The 20,371-nt window shown below is 38.8% G+C and overlaps 5 protein-coding genes across 5 annotated transcripts; 3 read left to right on the top strand and 2 right to left on the bottom strand.

Moving 5' to 3' along the window:
• Window positions 1-310: 310 nt before the first annotated feature.
• Window positions 311-1,121, top strand: LOC111197938 (protein PHLOEM UNLOADING MODULATOR-like). The gene is made up of 3 exons (XM_048761167.1): window positions 311-626; window positions 735-928; window positions 1,032-1,121. Exons 1-3 carry the CDS (start codon window positions 311-313, stop codon window positions 1,119-1,121), a joined length of 600 nt encoding a protein of 199 aa, XP_048617124.1.
• A 2,533-nt stretch (window positions 1,122-3,654) lies between these two features.
• On the top strand, window positions 3,655-13,576 carry LOC106407772. The gene is made up of 2 exons (XM_013848637.3): window positions 3,655-10,028; window positions 10,548-13,576. The coding sequence occupies exon 2, from the start codon at window positions 10,553-10,555 to the stop codon at window positions 12,875-12,877; it is 2,325 nt and encodes a 774-aa protein (XP_013704091.1). The 5' UTR covers window positions 3,655-10,028; window positions 10,548-10,552; the 3' UTR covers window positions 12,878-13,576.
• Window positions 13,577-13,804: 228 nt separating this feature from the next.
• On the bottom strand, window positions 13,805-17,591 carry LOC106363200 (uncharacterized protein At3g43530-like). Its single transcript, XM_048761217.1, has 7 exons — window positions 16,841-17,591; window positions 16,686-16,766; window positions 15,458-16,231; window positions 15,204-15,365; window positions 14,620-15,112; window positions 14,392-14,532; window positions 13,805-14,287 (listed from the first exon to the last, which is right to left on the bottom strand). Exons 1-5 carry the CDS (start codon window positions 17,324-17,326, stop codon window positions 14,687-14,689), a joined length of 1,929 nt encoding a protein of 642 aa, XP_048617174.1. The 5' UTR covers window positions 17,327-17,591; the 3' UTR covers window positions 13,805-14,287; window positions 14,392-14,532; window positions 14,620-14,686.
• On the bottom strand, window positions 13,938-14,527 carry LOC106407771 (myristoylated alanine-rich C-kinase substrate-like). Its single transcript, XM_013848636.1, has 2 exons — window positions 14,392-14,527; window positions 13,938-14,287 (listed from the first exon to the last, which is right to left on the bottom strand). The coding sequence occupies exons 1-2, from the start codon at window positions 14,525-14,527 to the stop codon at window positions 13,938-13,940; spliced, it is 486 nt and encodes a 161-aa protein (XP_013704090.1).
• Window positions 17,592-17,649: 58 nt separating the features above from the next.
• On the top strand, window positions 17,650-19,782 carry LOC106408963 (thioredoxin Y2, chloroplastic). Its single transcript, XM_013849656.3, has 4 exons — window positions 17,650-18,013; window positions 18,953-19,041; window positions 19,141-19,318; window positions 19,447-19,782. The coding sequence occupies exons 1-4, from the start codon at window positions 17,852-17,854 to the stop codon at window positions 19,510-19,512; spliced, it is 495 nt and encodes a 164-aa protein (XP_013705110.1). The 5' UTR covers window positions 17,650-17,851; the 3' UTR covers window positions 19,513-19,782.
• Window positions 19,783-20,371: the final 589 nt, after the last annotated feature.

Raw genomic sequence — 20,371 nt, 5'->3', positions numbered from 1 at the left:
ATTTCTTTCGTTTTCAGACTTGCGGTTTTTATGCTTTTACCGATATTTTCGGGATTTATTATGTTATTTGGATTTATGACTATTTATTGGATTTACGAATTTGAAGTTGACTTTTAAAAAGTAATAAATGGAGATTTCAGACTTTTTATTTAATTAAGTTATTTCAGAAAATACGGGTGTTACAACGTGTCCAATTCCTGACACAGGCCAATGGTTCCTACTTGCACTAAACGAGAGCCTTCCCGAGACAATTGTGGAAATCCTGAGAGCTCATATCATATGATTGCACCATTTTCTTATGCTGTTTGTAATGCTGGGTTTCTCGATAGTGTTCGACTCAGTGAAAGCTCCGGGTCTAGGATTAGGGGCACGATACATTTTCACCATGGGATTGGGCCGTCTTTTAAGAGCTATAACCTTCGTATCTACTATCTTACCTTCAGCTAGACCTTGGTGCGCTTCAGCCCGATTCAACAACGTCCCTTCTCATCCTCATCGTTGGGCTCAGAAGTATTATGTCCCTTATGCTAAAGACCCTTCTTCTATTCGCCAGCTCCTCCACTGGGATGCAGCTTACGGTAGCATCTCGTCTCAGCTCACTACTCTACTTAAGCTGTTTGCTTTTGGCATTTGAATGAATACTTTATGAACAAAGGAATGATTTAGTCTCTGAATTTTTATTTTATTTTATTTCTCATGATCTAAATGATTTAAAGTCTATTTTGTATTAACAGCTGATCCTGGAAACTACATTGGTGACTACAGAGCTGACTGGGGTCCAATGAGCTTCCTCAGCAGCTTCTTGAGACCGAGTTACTCTGAAGGGTCTTCGTGGTTTGCTTTACTAAAGAAAGCGGGAGGTGGTTGTAATGACCTCTTGTACAGCGGCCACATGCTTGTAGCTGTCCTAACCGCTATGGCTTGGACGGTTATATTATATATATATTTATCCTTTTATTCCTTTTAACGTAAGAATCCTATTCCACTTTTCAGCTAATTTTGTAACCATTCTGTGGTAAAATCATCAACAGGAGGCTTATGGAGGTTTCTCTTCGGCGTTGATATGGTTGCTAGTGGCACACAGCACACAGCGCACAGAGGGAAATGTTAGAGCAAGATGACACAACAATAGGTAATGTAGAAGATAAATCAAGAGACAAATACACAAGCAAACACCAATGCTTTATTAGAATCTCCTTTAAACAATCTTTACAAGACTTGCTTATTCAGCTTTTACACGTCTAGTGTTAACACCCTAACACACGCTACTGAAAGATTCCTAAGCTACCCGCTTATGTCTCTTCTCCGTCAAGTACTTCAGCCACTGCTTCAGCACGACCCAAGAACACCTCCAAGAGCTTCTCTCTCTCTATAAGATCAGCCTCCGTGTCTCTGTCTCTATACAGACGACCCCATAGCTATCTTATAGTTATTCTTCATGTTCCCGAAACCCTAGTCTCCAAGGCAACATGTATGGACATCTTCCATAACAATAAGTGCAACTTTCTTTTTCTTGGAATGCACTTATTCCTCTTTCTTTAAGTCATAAACTTGCTCCTCAAGTTTATTCCTCTTTCCATATCTCCAAGATACTTCCTTGCTCTCCAAGTCTACACGACTCCAGCTCAGCATCTTGACTCGACATGGTCTTCACCATTTAACCCGACGTCTGCTTCAGCAACTACGTCAGCGACTACTCCAGGGCAGACATCTTACATCTTCAATCTCCCCCTTTTAGCTTTGTGTGCCGATCAAGCACAACACTCTTCTGGTTCAGCAACCACGTTACAACCACGTTCTTCACCTGGAAACTTTCATACCAAATGTACTTTTCTCCCCCCACGAGATGTGCACCACACCATGCTTTTCTCCCCCATGAGATATGCATCCTCTGTACCAGAATATCACCATTCTCCCCCTGCTTGATTGCATACTAAGCTAAAACAGATGCTTAGATGTCAAGCCTTACAGACCCACCGTCTGTTTCTTCATGTATAATCATGACACAGCCCTGCTGCAGCGGAATAACAAGTACTGCATCACGATCTGACACACCTGTCGAGCTACCTCTCGACCCACTTCTGTTGAGGACCTGGCTACCTTCATGTGTCGTCTCCTTGACCATGAGCCCTTCCCCATTTGCACCGAGTGCCCTCTGCACTCGTCGCTATTGTCTTGGAGTGATTTCACACCCCTGAAGATCATCTCGCACCACTTCCTGACGCACTTCGATCTCCTTCCCCTTTGTGTCACAGACAACTCCGTGTCCTGACTCCACGCTTGATGCTTCTTGATCTTCCTGAAGATCACTCCTAACAGAGCTGCATCCATCTTCTGATGTCTCATCCTTAATCACATCAAGTAAGCCACTCTTGGCTAAGGACACCTCTTCAACCCTCCTCGGCTTAGTGAACGTCTTGTTCACCTTCTTGGCCATGTTTCTGCTCTTCTCACGAGCAAAACACTCCACCTTCTTGTGTCCAACCTTCCCACAGAACCAACAGCACATCCGATGTTGCTTCTTGCTTGGCCTGACACAGTTGCTGATGCACCGATCAGTCTCTTTCCTTGTACCAGCTGCATAACCATGCTTCAGAACCTCCTGTCTGACCTTCGTGTTGTTGCACTGATGTACTACTTTCGGCTTGTTAATCACAGCTACGCGCTGTAGAACTTCCTGCCTTACTCCCTGTCGTACGTCCCGACGTACTTCCTGACAAGCTCCTTTGGCTCCACTTTTTGATGTGCTCCCATGCACAAAATGTGATAGCCCCTTCTGTTGTACTTCCTTAGTACTCTCAGCTCCTCGATATCCCAGTCCCCAATTCACCTTGGCTGGTTGACCCATCGAGAGTATCTTATCCAACTCCTTGGATCCACAGTTGAGTATCCTGATCTGTTTGTGATTGTCAGCCAAATCACGTTCCAGCATCCTTGCTCTCTCTTGTTCACCAATAGCAACTTTCCTCAGCTTGCTATTTTCCTGCTCAAGAGACTCATTCTTCTCATTCACAGCCGCAAGTTCTTCAAGCAACTCGTTCTGCTTCTGAGCCATATCCTCCAATCTCAGATTCTGATCCTTGACCCTCAACCACTTGTTAAGCAGCACATGATACTCCTCATCATCTGTGCTGAGATCTGAATCAGAGGACTTAATTGATCCCTCCTTGCGTGCACCCAATGCAACAAGGTTCTTTATCACCTTTCCATCTTCTTCAGACTCTGAATCAGCAGACGACTGCAATGAAATTCCTTTCTCCTTCTTTGAGTTTGGACATTCACGCCGTGTGTGTCCAACACCTCTGCACTCAGAACACTTAAGTTCTCTCTGTTGTGGTATAGGACAGTCAGCCCTTATATGACCAACACCTTCACACTCATAGCATCTAAGACGTTCTCTTCTTCTGCTATTGCCACGATCACCTCCCTGGCGACCATACTGATTCCACCCACCAGAGGAATTCATCATCTTACTCAGATTCCTAGCCAACATCCCCATGGCATCTTCAACATTCGGAGATCTATCTCCATCTTTGTCAGCAGCAAGAGCTATACTCCTTGATGCACCACCTGACGTAGAGACTGAACTACTGTCTTTCTCCATCTCTTGTGCCTTTAGCATACCCACAAGTTTGTCAAACTTGAGCTCATCCGTGTTTGTAGTCATCTGCAAGACCACCTTGTGAGCTTCAAATTTTGTTGGAAGACAATGTAGTAACTTCTTTACCAGCTTCTTCTCCTTGTACTTCTTCCCAAGTACAAATGCTTCATGCGCCATACCACTGAGTTTTGCACTAAAGGTCGCCACATAATCATTATCAGACCACCTGAGATTCTCAAACTGCGGCCCAAGATGATCTAGACGTGTCCTCTTGACACTCTCATCTCCTTCAAACGAATTCTGCAGGATCTCCCACGCCTCTTTAGCCGAAGTACTCCCCTGAATCAGCTGAAACTGCTCTGCTTCAACAGCTCCAAAAATTACCGACAACGCCTTTGCATTAAATTTTGATGCATTGCGTTCTGCCTCTGACCAATCCCCTTTTGGCTTAGGCTTCTTCTCACCTCCTGTGACTATGGTAGGCTCCTCCCAACCAATCTCCACAGCTGTCCACGCATCTTCATTGATTCCTCGAATCATCTGCTTCATGCGAGCCTTCCAATGACCATACTGGTCCGCATTCAACACGATCGCCTTCTGCACAGAGATAATCGTGTCCATCTTCACCTTCAGGATCACACCAGTAACTTAGGTGACCCGCTCTGATACCACTTGTTAGTGCAAGATGACACAACAATAGGTAATGTAGAAGATAAATCAAGAGACAAATACACAAGCAAACACCAATGCTTTATTAGAATCTCCTTTAAACAATCTTTACAAGAATTGCTTATTCAGCTTTTGCACGTCTAGTGTTAACACCCTAACACACGCTACTGAAAGATTCCTAAGCTACCCGCTTATGTCTCTTCTCCGTCAAGTACTTCAGCCACTGCTTCAGCACGACCCAAGAACACCTCCAAGAGCTTCTCTCTCTCTATAAGATCAACCTCCGTGTCTCTGTCTCTATACAGACGAACCCATAGCTATCTTATAGTTATTCTTCATGTTCCCGAAACCCTAGTTTACAAGGCAACATGTATGGACATCTTCCGTAACAATAAGTGCAACTTTCCTTTTCTTGGAATGCACTTATTCCTCTTTCTTTAAGTCATAAACTTGCTCCTCAAGTTTATTCTTCTTTTTCATATCTCCAAGATACTCCCTTGCTCTCCAAGTCTACACGACTCCAGCTCAGCATCTTGACTCCACATGGTCTTCACCATTTAACCCGACGTCTGCTTCAGCAACTACGTCAGCGACTACTTCAGGACAGACATCTTACATCTTCAGGAAATAAGAGAGCGCCACCACTATTCAGTAGACTGCGTTGTAGCGATTTACGTTGGTATCCTTCTTTGGAAAATGACTGGTTTTATTTGGTCTAATAAGAGAAAGTGAAGCAGACAGTGACACTAGAGAAGATTCAGAACAAGCTTATTCACGCTGCCAAGGATTCGGATATGGAGACTGTTAGGAGACTTGTGGAGGAGATGGAGGTAAGCCTCGGGGAAGAGAAGCAGAGTGGAGTTGTCTCCAAGAGGGCAATTGACAGTGTTTGCGTGTGCCACAGTGATCACAACACTTGGTATAGTTATTCTGGCTTTGACTCTGACAAGCGACGGTTGAAAATATGGATTCTTAATAGTCTTCTCCACGGTTACCATCCTTTTTCAATCTCTACTTATATTTTCTTGCCCTCTCTTTTTTTTTAACACAAGTATTTTCTTGTCCTAAAACCACGATCATTAACTACAAATGTAATGTTATTTTCTTGCCCTTTTGGCTTATATCAGTGATCAGATACTTTTGGCTCATCCGTGACCAGATACCAGGAAGGAAAAAAACATTCTTTTGTATATATAGATTTAAATAATTATTTATATTTATATATCTATAAAATAAAAGTAAAATGGTCTTTTACTCTTTTAATGGAATTTATTTTCGTCACTTTTTTTGTATGTTCTTTTAATTAAAAAATTCATTTTAGGGTATTTTGGAAGATTTGTATAAGGACAATTCCCCGTAATAACATCTTTTAGTTTTTGTCTCAAAAAGGATACTCGAAGCTAAAAGTCACAACAATAACCTTCATTAACTGTTCAAAAGACTATAATACCCTTACTTTAAATTATATAAAACAATTGAAAAAAAGTCCAAAACATCTTTGATCTCTCTCACGGCGACAAATGAAACATCATCATCTCCGACGAAGAACACTGACTTCATCTCACGGCGACTCTGATTTCTTTCCATCATCTCCGGCGAAGAACATTGTCATCATCTTCGACGAAGCGCATCGATTCTCCAACGACGCCATTTCGGTATGATTCCAAAGTCTAAGGTTTTGAGATTCAAATATGGGGCTTCTATCTTCAATGATAATTGCTTGCGTTTTAGAGTTACTTGAGAACTTATAAGTTTGCTTTGTTGTATTAATTGAACAGATTTACTTTGAGCAGTACAAAAATCTAAGGTAATTCATCTTATATTCTCGGAAAAATATCTGTCTTGTTGGGATTTGATTATGTCGTTAACATGTTCGATATAATGCCTCTGAGATTGGATATTTAGTAGCACGGAAGTTAAACGCTGCTGTTGTGATCAGTAGAACTGTTCTTGGCTATTTATTTCCATGTCTCTGTGTTGATGTTTTAGTTCTCTTGTTTCTCTAAAAGTTATAGTTTTTTTCTTGTTAAGAACACTTATAAAAGTTATAGTTTTTTCCTGTTCTCTTTATTCGCAACTGTAATGTGCCTCATTAAATGCGATACTAAAAAAATTGATTTTTTTTTGTCTTGGTTACGCAGGACATCAACACGATGGGAGATTCAGTACCTGAAATACTAGCATTTCCTGAGCTCAAGTATCCTATAAGATCAGAGCCAAAGCCAAGAGTATCAATAAACCAATACTCGAGCGCTGCTTATATCAAAACTGTCTCGGGTATCTCAAGCCATAAGAGTTAGACAGAATCCGAGGGACATTTTTTTCATTTAGATTGTTATTGAAGAATTTTCAGGATGTCTTGAAGCATTCTGTAATTCTATCAAGGAAATATTAAAATGTGTTATTATTGTAAAACACATATGCTACCTAGGATAGCTTATGGTACTTTTAGGATGAGTTTCCAGAAAATAAAATGAGTAAGCATAAGCCTTCACTTACTAAGTAAAGGAATATAATCCATTGATTTTTATTCAATTAATAAATAAAAAACTGATCCGATTCCAAGAGGAATCGAACACGGGTTGAAACAAGTGTTTTATTAAGTTTCGTACGAGAGGGGATTTAGCCGTTAAGCTGAGGAGAATCATCTGGTAATAGCTAAAACATAAATGTATTTAACCGTAAATTTTATATGATAAATGTTGGAAAGAATTTGAAATTTCTGGATGAGTTTTCAGAATAGTCGAATATCAGTGTGTTTCTTTCTAGCAAAGAAGTTTAAACTAAAATAAATAAATGAGATCAAAAACTAAAGATTGATATCTGCATATTTGAGAAATTTCAAATTGTGATTTAGAATTTTGGAGAAAAAAAGAACAAATATACGTATACCAGGATTGGAACCCAAAATCTCTGGGAAAGGGGGAATAAAGTGTGGCCTAAGCCAATAGGTCAAGTGTGTTTGAAGTGTTTGTTGGTGTAAGTAAGGGAATATAATGATTGAGTTTTATTCAATTAAACAATAAAAAGCTATCATTTTCCAAGGGGAATCGAACGCGGGTTGAGGCATGTGCTTTATTATGTTTCGAATGAGAGGGGTTTTAGGCGCTAGGCTGAGGAGAATTATCTTGTAGTAGCTAAAACATAATTTTATTTAACCGTAAATTTTATATTATAAATGTTGGAAATAATTTTAGAATTCCTGGATGGGTTTCCAGAATAGTTGAATATCAGTGTGTTTCTTTCTAGTAAAGAAGTTTAAACTAAAAAAATGAAATGAGATAAAAAAACTAAGGGCTGATGTCTGCATATTTGGGAAATTTCAAATTGTGATTTGAAATTTTGAGAAAAAATGCAGTTAAACCTAAATTGTATATTACAAAAGTTGGAAATATCCAACTTATTCAGGATAGGCTTTCAAAAAAATATATATATACGTGGTCTGCTTAAATCAGGAAGGCTATTCTCATTATGTACAAAAGCTTCCAAGAAGTTTTGGTATACGCTCATGCACATATTTCTTAACCACAAAAAAAATCTGAACAAGATGAAGCCAATCCAAATGAAGTAGATGAAACTCAGAGATGTTGGAAGAGACCCTAGATGAAGCCAATTCAAATGAAGCAGATGAAACTCAAAGATGTTGGAAGAGACCCTAGATGAAGCCAATCCAAATGAAGCAGATGAAACTCTTGTAAATGAGGTAAGCAGGCTGAGATTCAAGTTCTCTCTGCTAATGTGACTATGCTCGTTCTTCTTCCACTTTTGGAATTTTCTAGTAGTTTAGGAAGCTTTTGTACATATTTGTGATTGCTTTCATGATTTTTCTTTAACAAGAGAATGCACAAGTCGAGGATGACACAAATTGATGGGGCCATCAAATCAGTAGCTGAACCAGAAGCCAACCAGTTGCACCAAGCAGCTAACCTAAAGACTAACCAGGATATGTGTTCAGTCAAAACTGCGATCTCACCAACCATGAGGAATTTTTCCATGAAACCAATTTTAATGCATTTTACGCTCAATAAGGAGTCAAACCCAATTGGAATCATCATCAAATCTACTCGTACCAGGAAAATATGAATTTTACAAACCAGAGGTTGTTCATCTCGTCCATCTGCGAGTATCCGAGTTTAGAAATTGTTTCAAGCCCAACAAAGAAGCGTTCCGACCCAAAACAAAGAACGGAATTCAATATGGATCTCTTAGCTTTCCAAAAAGCCAAGAATGAGGAGGAAAGTCAAAGGAATTATGGAGTTATGATCAATTTCCCAAAACCGGACAAACCAGTTCTGCACTTGCAGGCTGGGAAGCTGGGTCGATGAGATGGATGGGCGATAGGTCGATCTTATCGGTAAGGATGAAGACCGGATGGAAAGATGGTGAAGACGGCCGACTTGATGTTCCTTTTAATCCAATCTAACCTGGAAAAATGAAGAACAATGAGTTTATGAATATTTAAAATAAGAACATGAACTAAATAGATAAAGGGATGAAATGGTTTATGGATAGATGTTTGATGATGGAAGATGGATAGATGATGTTGGATAGATATTGATTGACTCTCTCAATCCGTGAGTGCTGATTGACTCTCTCAATCCGTGGATGCTGATTGACTGTCTCAATCTGTGTCTCAAGGCTCATGTATCACACAAAGAACCTATGAACCACGAGCGCAATAGAAAGTGAAAGGTATAATATTTTCACATTGACAAGCTAGCTACACTTATACAAGATGAAAATGACAACGACACGGAAATGCAAATAAATTTATGTACTAAGCTTTCAAATCATTTCGAAAATCAAATCAAAACAACATGATCAACCCCAAAATCACAAAATCCCGATCTATCATCTACATTAAACTCTGAACCGAAACAAATAATCAATTTAACAACAATGTAACTGCGAACTGAAAGTAAACATCAATTTGGAAAAATTGGGAATTTAAACTTCAATTGGATACAAAGTACCTGTAAAATGATGAGACGCGAATCAAAGATGAAGTACGACGAGATGACGGTAGAGCCTTTCAAGCGGAACAGTGATGGCGGATCCGACGGCAGAAACGATGTCGGAGACGACGGCGGAGAAAATTGGAGACTGCACTTTACGGTTCTCTTGTCGACGATGAGAATCTATTTTAATTTTTTTTCTGCAATTTAATATAGTTAGGATAAAGAAGGAGGGTAACATGGATATTAGCCATCTTAATTGAAACCTATATTTGTGACTTTGGGCCTTTGAGGCTAGATTGGAAGAAAAAGTTGAATTGGTTTAAAAGTGGATTTTAATCTACAAAGGGACAAATGACAAAAAAAAAATCTATAACCACCAAAACTAATCTCTTATGGGACAAATGAGTGTAAGTTATGATTATACCCTTAATGAAAGCTCAACATCAACCATTGGATCTGATTCTTCACGTTATAATCTGAGCCGTCCGATCTTTAAAGATGAAATATTTACATTAATGCCATTAATGAAACTTGTCTCTCAGCCGCTGGATCTTATGAGCCTGTTTTAATCTTAGCCATCAGATTTTGTCTGGGTCCCACTGAAAATTTAATCACTCTTCTTCTTCTCCATTTCTTCTTCAACCATACCCAACCACGAAAATTCATTTCCTTCACCAACCAAACCTCTATTCTTCAACTCTTCACCCACAAACCTTTACCTCTGTTTCTTAGGGTATTTTTACAAGTTATGACACCGTGAAACATCCCATTTGCGTCGTCCTTGGTTCTGAAATCTATTGGTAAGTGTAAACTCTCTTCCTCTCTCTTTTTTGTCTTTCTCTCTTATATTTTTATTGTTATTTGTTTCGGTTAAGTCATATAAAATACATGTTACCTGTTAGTCAGATTATAAGGTTGGTTGATAGAATTTTGTTAGAGTATGAAACATAAAATTGCAAAAGAAATTGTTTTTGTGTATGGTACAACCGGTACAACTTGTAACACAAAATTTTTTAACAACTAGTTTCACTGGTACAACTGATGTAGTATTACTAACATTTTTATAGAAAATGTATCATTAGTAAATCTGGTACAACTAAGTGTAACACATTGAATAGGTGGTATTGATACACCTAATATAACTTGTAATAGTCATGTGCAAAATGAACGTCGGATAACTGGTATTACTTGTATAACTTATAACTAGTTTATTATGTAAACCCGTCAAAGTGATAATATAACAGATATTTTTTACAACCGTAAAACTCATATAACTTGTACAACTACTCAATAATATTGTTGTTTTTTACTCATTTCAGGAAGTATGGATAGCAATGGATCTGTGGTGATACACTTTGAACATGGTGTAGACCGACATATTTCTACTTTGGTGATGAAAGGAAGATATGAGGAGATTACTTATTCCCACTTGGTTGATAGAATAGGCAAAAAACTGAAGATTGATGTAGATGCCACCAAGCTTCAACTGAGTTACTTTCCGCTGGTCTTGAATAATAAAAATTCTTGTTATATCTTGGATGATGAAGATGTTTTAGGATATTTGATGATGGTAGATAAGAAGAACCGACGTTGTGTCTTGCATGTGGAACTTGCCAAAATCGTCTCAGAAAATCAGAGCAACGAGATGTTTTCTATGAATGAGGAAAATCTGAGTGATGCCAGAGCTAATGATGGCATGGTTGAAGTTGGAGAGCTGGAAATTGTTCCTCATATTCAGGAGGATGAGTTTGAGCATGAGAAAATCAGTGAAGAGGGTGATGAAATGGATGATAGGGAGGAGTTGCCGGCTGTTACAGCAGTTGAACCTCCTGTTGTCAATTCAGAATGGGATGATGGCATTGATATTAGTCTTCATCAAGAATTTGCGACTAGAGAAGAAGTGAGGGATTTAGTGGACAAAGGTGTGCATTCCAATTGTTTTGAGGTTGATATACAGAAGTCGAATCCTCGGGTTTACATATTGAAATGTCGTGGGGCTGGATGCATATGGTATTTACGAGCTGCAAAGCTGAAGAACTCTGATTTTTTCTCTATCAGAACGTATAGAAAGATTCATACGTGCTCTCATGGAGATGCAAGTGTCATGAAGAAGAAGAAAAGAGGCACGCCAAGCTTGGTCGCATCAGTGGTGCACTCTGATTATCCCGGCAAATACAAGACTCCGGATCCAAAGACTCTCATAGATTTGGTGCAGAACAAGCTGGGTGTTAAGGTTTCATATTCTACGGCTTTGAGAGGGAAAAATAAAGCTTTGAGTGATTTACGTGGTAACCCGGAGGAGAGTTTTGCTAGGCTGCCATCTTACTTGTACATGTTACAAAGGATGAATCCTGATACCATTACACGATTAGAAGTGGATGAGAAGAACCAGTTTAAGTATATGTTCTTTGCGCTCGGAGCTTGCATCGAAGGGTTCAAGGCGATGAGGCAAGTGATAATAATGGATGGAACTCACCTGAAGGGTGTGTACAAAGGAGTGCTTCTCATTGCCACTGCTCAAGATCCAGATCATCATCATTATCCCCTTGCTTTTGCAGTAGTAGATGGTGAGAAAAATGCAAGCTGGGAGTGGTTTTTAACTATATTAAAAACTTTGATACCAGATGATCCTCAGCTTGTATTTTGTACTGATAGAAACCAAAGCATCATCAAGAAAGTACACGAGGTATACCCATTGGCGATCCATGGATATTGCAATTATCACTTGTCTAATAATGTCAGCGGAGCTTGCAGCAATGTTAACAAGAAAGGGGTTGCCAAAAAATTTAGAAGTATTGCTGGTATTTACAGTGAGGTGGAGTTCATCAAATGCTACAACGATTTCAGGAAAATGTATCCTCAAGCGGCCGAGTATCTAGATGACAGTGTTCATGAGACAAAATGGGCAAGATGTAAATTTCCGGGAGAAAGGTACAACATAGACACAACCAACACTGTTGAATCTATCATTGGTGTATTGAAGGAACCAAGGAAATATGCGTTGTTGCCAATGCTTGATGTGATCGTGGAAAAGATAACAGAATGGTTCAACAAATACCGTCTATTTTCTCTACGCGTACCAGAGAGGCAGATACTAATCCCACATGTGCATGGGATATTGCATCACATGTATCCTTCGGCGAAAAAGCTGAAGGTGACCGAGCTAAATACATTTGAAGGTCACTACAATGTGCTTGGCGAGGATGGTCATGGTTATTTGGTTGATCTGAGCAACAAAACATGCTATTGTAGGTGTTTTGATATTGATCGGTATCCTTGTGTGCATGCACTTGCTGCCATCATGGCGCGTGGAGAAATGGCTGAACATTATTGTTCTAGGTATTACTGGATGGAGCAGTGGACTTTGGCATATTACAGGACAATATATCCAGTGCCTCATCATTCAACATGGGAAAGTTCTGAAATTCCTGAGGAAATCCGATATCAGGTTGTCCTCCCTCCGTATGTGGAGAAAAAAAAAGGAAGACTACAAGTTACTAGATTCCCATCTGCCGGAGGATATCGGAGGAAGAGAAAGAAGAAGTTTCCACCATTGATTGGTGAAAACGAAGAAAGTGGCAGTGATGGCACTGACAGTGATAGCAGTGGTAGTGACAGCAGTGACAGCAGTGGAAATGGGAACGAATGAGGTGACAACGAAGGAAGTGGTAACGAAAAAAATGATGAATGAGTCTCATTTGTGTTGTAGAATTTATTTGTGTGCTGTGGAACTTATTTGTGTTGTAGAATTTATTTATGTGGTGTGAAACTTTATTTATGCATTATGTTGTTTCAATCAGGTAATACAGGTGCAACATGGTAAAACTTGATAAAATATAACACTCATATATTTGTGTTGTCTTACTGGTACAACTCGTAAAACTCAAATAGGTTCGACTGGTAAATCTAGTACAACTATGTCTAATTTACTAAAATAGGATCTACTAGTATAACTACTACAACTGTGCAGGTTGTAAAATTTAAATATTCTTTTGGGTGTTCCCTATTAAAAAACCAATCAAATAGTCTAATTTTTAAGTGTTTGGAAAGGTGTCTTTGTGTTTTGTATTGTGTTCTTTTTTTTTTTTAGATTTCTAACTCCATCACAAAAGTTTGTTTGATCTACCTTATACTTTGAAGGTTTGTTAACTTGTTTGTCCACTTATTTTTTTCAAAACATGCATGACAAGTATTTTCACAATAGTGATGATTTCATTGTATCCGGGCAAGCATATGTAAACATACAACAGTTGTACAACTAAGGTAATTGTATTTTTTATATGGTACAACTAATATTTTTTTATTTCACTGCCAAAGTATAACTATGTACAAACTGGTACAACTAATAAACTAGTACAACTATGTGAAACTACAACATTTTAAATGTGTATCACGTTTTAAATGTTCAACACATTTTAAATTTGCAACACGTTATTTTGAACTATGTAAAACTAATGTTATTACGTAGTTGTACTAGTTGTACCATTCTTAAATGTTATTGGATTGTCATACTTGTATTAGTGATTCCATAATACCTGTTTTAGCATAATACAACGGTCCTAATACAACAGAAACAGGAACAGAAACATATATCATAAGTTTTAACACAACATCCACATAAGTCATAAGTTTTAACACAAAAGAAACATAAGTCATAAGTTTTAGTTGGAACATAAGTTTTAGTTCTTAAAAGCTATTCCAAATAGCTATTAGTTTTTCTGATACGGAGACCTGAGCGGACGAGAAGGTTTATGGGTCCTCTTTGGCCTGGTCTCCTCCTCATCACCAACTTTTTCCTTATCACTAGCTGCCTTTTCAGCAGCAGCTAACTCATCACCAGCCTTCTCTGCAGCAGCCTTATCATCAACCTCTTTCTCGAGTTTCTCCGCAGCTTCTGCCATCACTTGAAGAGTAGATGGCGAGTCCTCCACATCTGTCTTGCCTTCCTCAGTTTCACCCTCCTTGTCAGCCTCTGTCTCGCCCTCCTTCTGACCTACTTCATCCTCATTGCCAGCGACCTCATAAGCCTCTTTCGCAGCCCCTTCCTCACCCTCAGCATCTACAACAAAACAAATTACAACAAAACCACCACACAGAAAAATTTATATCACTGAACCAAATCTAAACCGATAGCACATGAAAAAAAAAGCCAACAACAAATACCTTCAGGTGTTGTCCCAGCCTCTTTCGCGCCATCCTTCTCAGCCTCTTTCGCGCCATCCTTCTCAGCCTCTTCTTCGACCTGTTTCTCACCATCCTTCTCAGCCACTGCCTCACCATCCTCATTGCCATTGCCCATATTATCTACAACATAATAAAAATGAATACCCCATCAAAACAATTCCAATGCAAATTTGACATCAAAACAAAACTAATTTTAAAATCAATTACCTCTTCCTTTGCCTCCTGAAGCCTCACATGTTTCATATTCACCAAATTGGAATGACCAATTTTCTCTTTAAATCCTGTCTTGTTCCAACTCCTTTACTCGTGCTGCCAAGAGACGAATTGTTTCGTCCCTCAATGCAAATCCGTCATCCATTCTCTTGTTCAATCTCAATTCCAACTCTTTTACACTCTCACGGCCTGCCTCGCCCCCTGCCTCGGGTTCCTCACATACCCTTTCTTCCTCCTGTCCTTCGAATATACCATGAGGCTCAGATTGTTGCTGTGTGGTAGGCCGGGTTCTCACATCCATCTCGAATAGATCCTCCCAAAATATTTTTCCTTCCGGTTCTATAAGGATCCGGTTCCAACCGTCAACGGCTATGTCTGCCTTATCTGAATCATCTTGCAGCTCCACGTCTTCCACACTCCCTTCATCCATGATTTCATACAAGAGGTCTAGTTCATCTCCCTGTGGTTTCAGCGTACTTGAAATCACCTGAAATATGACCAACAACATATCACACTTAAAATTAACTATGAACTTGAAGATAAAGATAGAACAATACTTAAAAATTAAAATCTTTTACCTTTGTGTTTCCAAGCGCCTTATAAATCTCTTCTAATGCAAATCCTGTTGTCCCAGTCCTCTTGTACTTCCATTTGCACATTCTTGGGCAATCTGGGAGACAGTTTGGATCAGGATCTCTGAAACTTTCCCTAAGGACAGGGATACATTCAAAAGCCAATATCTGCACATCATTTCACACAATCATATTAGTTATATAATAATTAATTAGTTATATAATAACTAATATGCTTATGGAAAACATAATTCATATACCTCCAAAGGGATGACAAACCCAGGAAATGTCCACTGCATATTATTCTCTGGGAGCCCTTTAGCGAAATGATCCCTCAAGTGGAAAATCTCCTTCATGCAATCATCAAATGTGTAACGGCCCCATGGAAACTTGTTGCAAAAATCCAGATCATCTACTGCCTGGAGAATGAAAGGCTCAATGAAGTATGCATTTCTTGTCCTTCCTCTTATTACTCTGGTCAAAAAATAAAGAACCGCCATCTTCAGACGCTCATCACTACCATCATCAGCTTCCATTTTCTCAAGCTTCTCTAAGACATCCGCTTCTGTCACTCTCAGACCCTGTTTCTTCCTATTCTTCTCCTTAGTCTTCTTCTGCAAGTGCTTAAAATGCTTTGTTGCAAACTTCATCTTCCCTTTTCTCGGATAGTTTTCAGGGTATGATCCGCAGTATAAACCAGAGAGGAGGGCATGTTCCCTGATAGAGTATCTAATTGGAACACCGTTTACCCCAAACCAAGCTTGCCGCTCCTTTCCTGTATGCATACAACGAAGTAGCAACATCCACAATCCCTGAACCTTTCTTTTCTCGCAACAATCCATGTGGAATAAATGCTTGAACTGAGGGTGATTCTCAAACCAACTCTTCTCTGACTCCTTAAAGTCTTTAATCGTCTCCAGAAAATAGTGTTGGTGGCACCTTGAGGAGAGCTTGCAAGCCGTCCAATAATCACTCGGCTTGAAGAAAAAACCAACAGGTCTCATTGGTTCTACGGCCATATTCTCCTCCCCAGCCTGAAGACACAAATAAGAACACTAAATACACTGAATAAATATCCGAGTTACACAACACAAAATCACTTAGTTGTACCAGTTAAATTAGTTGTACTAAAAATAATATTACTAGTTGTACTAGTAAACCTAGTTATACGACATTTGTTAAACCAGTTATACATCAATAAAACCATATACTTAAACAATACTCAGTTTAATTAGTTAACCTAGTTATATTGTTAATAGTTGTATCACTTACCAGTTCCTCATTTTTCACTCTTTTAGTTATACTAATTATACGATACTCAGTTGTATAAGTTAAACTAGTTATACTTTTCATAGTTGTACCAGTTATAAATTCCAGTGAATATGTTTTACAACATATTATTACCAGTTGAACTAGTTTCATTCTTTTATTTGTTAGTTCAACTCTATGATAAATATTTCTAAAATCATTTCAAGTTGACTTGTTTACCGTTCTTGGCGCGTCATTGTCAATGGTAGCAGATCCAATGGCGGCCTCAGGTGGGTTTGAATCACTGTTGTTAGATCCAATCTGCTCACGGTTCCTATTTGTTAGTTCAATATTATCATAAAAATTCCAAAACTATTTTAAATTGATTTGTTTACCGTTCTTTGCGCTTCATTGTTAATGGCAGCCTCTGGTGAGTGTGACTCTCTGTTGGGATCCTCTCTGTTGTTAGAAGTTATTGGAGCTTGCAGTGGATTCTCCGCCTCACTGGGTGTTTGAGTAGGTGCTTTTTGTGGCTCAATCGGAAATGATGGGCTTGGCGTACCCTCTCTATCATCCTGAGAAAGCAATTCCGCTGATGGTGCCGGGGAATGATCGGGATCGGAATGTTGTTCTGCTGAAGATGCGGTCCGACGCCGCTTGGTTGGATTGGATGAAGACTCCGACGAAGACGAGTCTTGCTTCCTCTTCTTTTCTGCGGTTTCAGTCTTCTTCTTTGCTGCATCTCTTTTTTTTTTCACGGCTTCTCTCCTCCTCTTCACCGCCGCAGCTTTCTTCTTCTCCGCCGCAGACCTGTTCTTCTTCTTCTTCTTCGGCGCACCTTCCTTGTTTGTTTTTCCGGCGAAGCGAGTCTTAGGAGCCATAGTTTTTCAATGAGTGACACGAAACAGAGAAATAGATGAGATTCAAGGGACCAACTTCAAGATGATTGTTACAGAGTTTGATTAGTGAGGGGAGATTGAGGGAGATAGTGATTTGAGATTGTCGATTGTGTTTGGATTTGTGTTTCTTGGTTACGTCGAAGAAAAAAAAATTAGGGATTTAGGGGAAAACAGATGGGTCGGGTCAGGTTATTAGTAATTGGGTGGGTAGAGTGATTGAGTTTGTAAATATGTTGAAATTTTAGGTTTTCTGGTATTTTCAGCTGAATTTCTATTTATTATTAATTCATTAAAGAATTAGAAATAGAAGTGTCCTATTCCAGATTTTTGTGTGCCCAGTTGGTTCATCTCAGCATTTGATTTTTTAAAAGTACCTGGATTATTTACGTTTACAGATTTTATGGTGTATTTTTGTCTGGTCTTGTGACGTTCTCGTTATCCTTACAAATTGGATTGTTATCCAGAACGAAATTGTTCTAGTTTTTAAGTTCACTCGACACTTTTGCAATGGCGATTTCTCTCCCCACCGCTCATGTCTCTCCCCCTAAGTCGTGTTTCTCCTTTTCATCCTCGTCGAAGCTATCTTCTCATTCATCCCTGCGCTTCGGAATCCGCCACGAAAGAGTTAACTCGCGGTCGTCGTCTCGCTGCGCCTGCGCCCCACTCACTGTGAGTTCTCCGTCACACTTTGAGTTAATTCCTTGTTTCTAGATGATAAACATCTTTCTATATATTTCCATTAGAATAGTCCTGTGATCTTATGCGGAGATGAAGAATTCTATTTTGTTCATGTTTAGTTTCTTAGGTTATCCATGGTGTTTGTATTTTCGTATCATTCTGTTTCTAAGGTAGAATCATTATGATGCCCGTTGTAAAATATAGCTTGATAACATAATGGTACTTCTGTTAAAAAATGGGCTTCTTCTTGAAAACTCTTACACGGTATGGTGTCAGATATTCTGTGTTATATGGAAGAAACCGTCTGTGTAATTAGAAAACGAGCACTGAGGTTGATTCCCGTTGGAAAAAAAATGTAGATATTCCCTTGTTTCTGCCTGTTGGCATATCTCCTCAGCTTAGAAAACAACCAATACTAACCATTGAATATTACAGAATTTAAAAAACTTGATATCTTGATGAATATCTTAACATATATATATATATATATATATATATATATATATATATATCAGTATATTTTTAATGATGTAATGTTGTTAAGAAGGATAATTGTTTGAAGATTCCAATACATTTTGAATATCTCCATGGTGTTAGGTGGATATTCTGTGTGTGTCTGAGGAAGAATCAGTTTGTGTACATTACAAAATGAATGAGCAATGGGATTTGATTCTCGTTGGATCAAGTCGTTTATAGCTCTATACTTTTGTCTATAGGTAAACTATAGGTAAACTATATGCGAACGAGAAACATGATCTCGTGATGAAATTCTTGACTTCTCTGTCACTGGATTGTTCTGATGTAATGTTGCTTGTAAAAAAAGACTAATGCGTTTTCATATTGCCACCCTTTATTTCATAATAGGGCTTAAACAACTCTGTAGCGCACTTTCAGCTGAGTTTTCTACGTGGATAAATGATTTCGATGCAGGTTAGAGCAAAGAAGCAAACCTTCAACTCTTTTGATGATTTATTGCTCAACTCTGACAAACCTTTACTAGTAGACTTCTATGCCACATGGTAAGCTATGTTCAGGTCGTATCATTTTATTTCTGACGAATCCAGCAATAACAGGTTTTTCTTCTCACATTATTACACAGTCCTTTGTTTCCCCTGTAGGTGTGGTCCATGCCAGCTTATGGTACCTATACTTAATGAAGTAAGTGAAACTCTGAGAGATAAGATTGCAGTGGTGAAAATTGATACTGAAAAGTACCCAAGTCTTGCTAACAAATACCAGGTTGAGGCTTTACCTACATTCATCTTATTCAAAGACGGGAAACTCTGGGACCGTTTTGTGAGTCTCTATTCATCTTATGGCACCAACAAGAGTTAGATAGAGCTATCTTGTTTTTCTTTTCTTTTCTGTATATCACAAAGTTGGTAACGTTCGATGATGAGTTTTGCATTTTGGGTTCATGGCAGGAGGGAGCCTTGCAAGCTAACCAACTCGTTGAACGGATCGAGACTTCTTTACAAGCGAAGCAATAGATGAACAAACAGTCCGTTGTGACAACACGTTCATTATTGATTGACAAATTTCTTTTCAATATATGGCATCAGCCATTTTTCTTTTCTGAGTGACAAATTTCTCATGATATTTGGCTACTTTTCCGTCGCAACTCTATACAGCTTGTTGAAATTTGCAACTACGCCTGCTTATTCCAGCACAGCAAAAACATTTGTGAAGCTTGGATGTATGATGTAATGTAGATTGGAATATTGATATTGGAGTACTCGGTATAGCTTTGAATTCGTTCAGGTATAGCTTTGAATTCGTTCAGGTTTGGTCGGGTAATTTGGATTTTTGGATATTTCGGAGTAGAGTATATAACTGTTTAGATATTTTACACTTCGGGTCGGCTTCGGATATTTGTAGCCCGGGTTTGGGTTATTCGGGTTCGGGTTTTTGTATCTCTTACAAAGTTACATAGTTCTTGCAAAAGAACAATTAATCAAACCAAATATCTATAACATAATCTTTGATCATAAAACAAACCCAAGAAACATTCTTGTATCATTGATTCTGAATCCCCTAACTCAATCACAAACAAGAAGAAATATGTTCGAAGATGAATGACTTGCGATTTCTTTTTCCACCTCCACATTAATACTGGGAATCTCTTTTCTTGTGGTCAAAGTAAGGGATACTGTAGCAAGAAATTCGTGTTAGCGCTTCATGCTCGAGTTTAAAGAATGCACTCATAGGAAAAACTTTAAAGAACCAATCAACACCTTATATTTCCTAAAGATCATGTGTCGGTCAATCAATTCTGATGCTTTCTTCAATCATTTCCCCTGTACAAATCCATTCTTCCATAACTCTCTCCAACTATTAATACTAGGGGCA

Source organism: Brassica napus, chromosome C6, assembly GCF_020379485.1.
Source record: "Brassica napus cultivar Da-Ae chromosome C6, Da-Ae, whole genome shotgun sequence".
Taxonomy (NCBI): domain Eukaryota; kingdom Viridiplantae; phylum Streptophyta; class Magnoliopsida; order Brassicales; family Brassicaceae; genus Brassica; species Brassica napus.
This window is presented reverse-complemented; position numbering and strand designations above follow the sequence as displayed.

Bases quoted from the DNA above. Each gene is read 5' to 3' on its own strand.
- LOC111197938 (XM_048761167.1), top strand. From the start codon at position 311: ATGCTGGGTTTCTCGATAGTGTTCGACTCAGTGAAAGCTCCGGGTCTA. The intron at 627-734 runs GCATTTGAATGA...TTGTATTAACAG, and splicing joins ACTTAAGCTGTTTGCTTTTG to CTGATCCTGGAAACTACATT. The intron at 929-1,031 runs GTTATATTATAT...AATCATCAACAG, and splicing joins TAACCGCTATGGCTTGGACG to GAGGCTTATGGAGGTTTCTC.
- LOC106407772 (XM_013848637.3), top strand. From the start codon at position 10,553: ATGGATAGCAATGGATCTGTGGTGATACACTTTGAACATGGTGTAGAC.
- LOC106363200 (XM_048761217.1), bottom strand. From the start codon at position 17,326: ATGGCTCCTAAGACTCGCTTCGCCGGAAAAACAAACAAGGAAGGTGCG. The intron at 16,232-16,685 runs GTAAACAAGTCA...TTGTGTCTTCAG, and splicing joins ACAATGACGCGCCAAGAACG to GCTGGGGAGGAGAATATGGC. The intron at 15,113-15,203 runs GTAAAAGATTTT...GTCATATTTCAG, and splicing joins AGGCGCTTGGAAACACAAAG to GTGATTTCAAGTACGCTGAA.
- LOC106407771 (XM_013848636.1), bottom strand. From the start codon at position 14,527: ATGGGCAATGGCAATGAGGATGGTGAGGCAGTGGCTGAGAAGGATGGT. The intron at 14,288-14,391 runs GTATTTGTTGTT...GTTTTGTTGTAG, and splicing joins GGCTGGGACAACACCTGAAG to ATGCTGAGGGTGAGGAAGGG.
- LOC106408963 (XM_013849656.3), top strand. From the start codon at position 17,852: ATGGCGATTTCTCTCCCCACCGCTCATGTCTCTCCCCCTAAGTCGTGT. The intron at 19,042-19,140 runs GTAAGCTATGTT...TTTCCCCTGTAG, and splicing joins GTAGACTTCTATGCCACATG to GTGTGGTCCATGCCAGCTTA. The intron at 19,319-19,446 runs GTGAGTCTCTAT...GGTTCATGGCAG, and splicing joins GGAAACTCTGGGACCGTTTT to GAGGGAGCCTTGCAAGCTAA.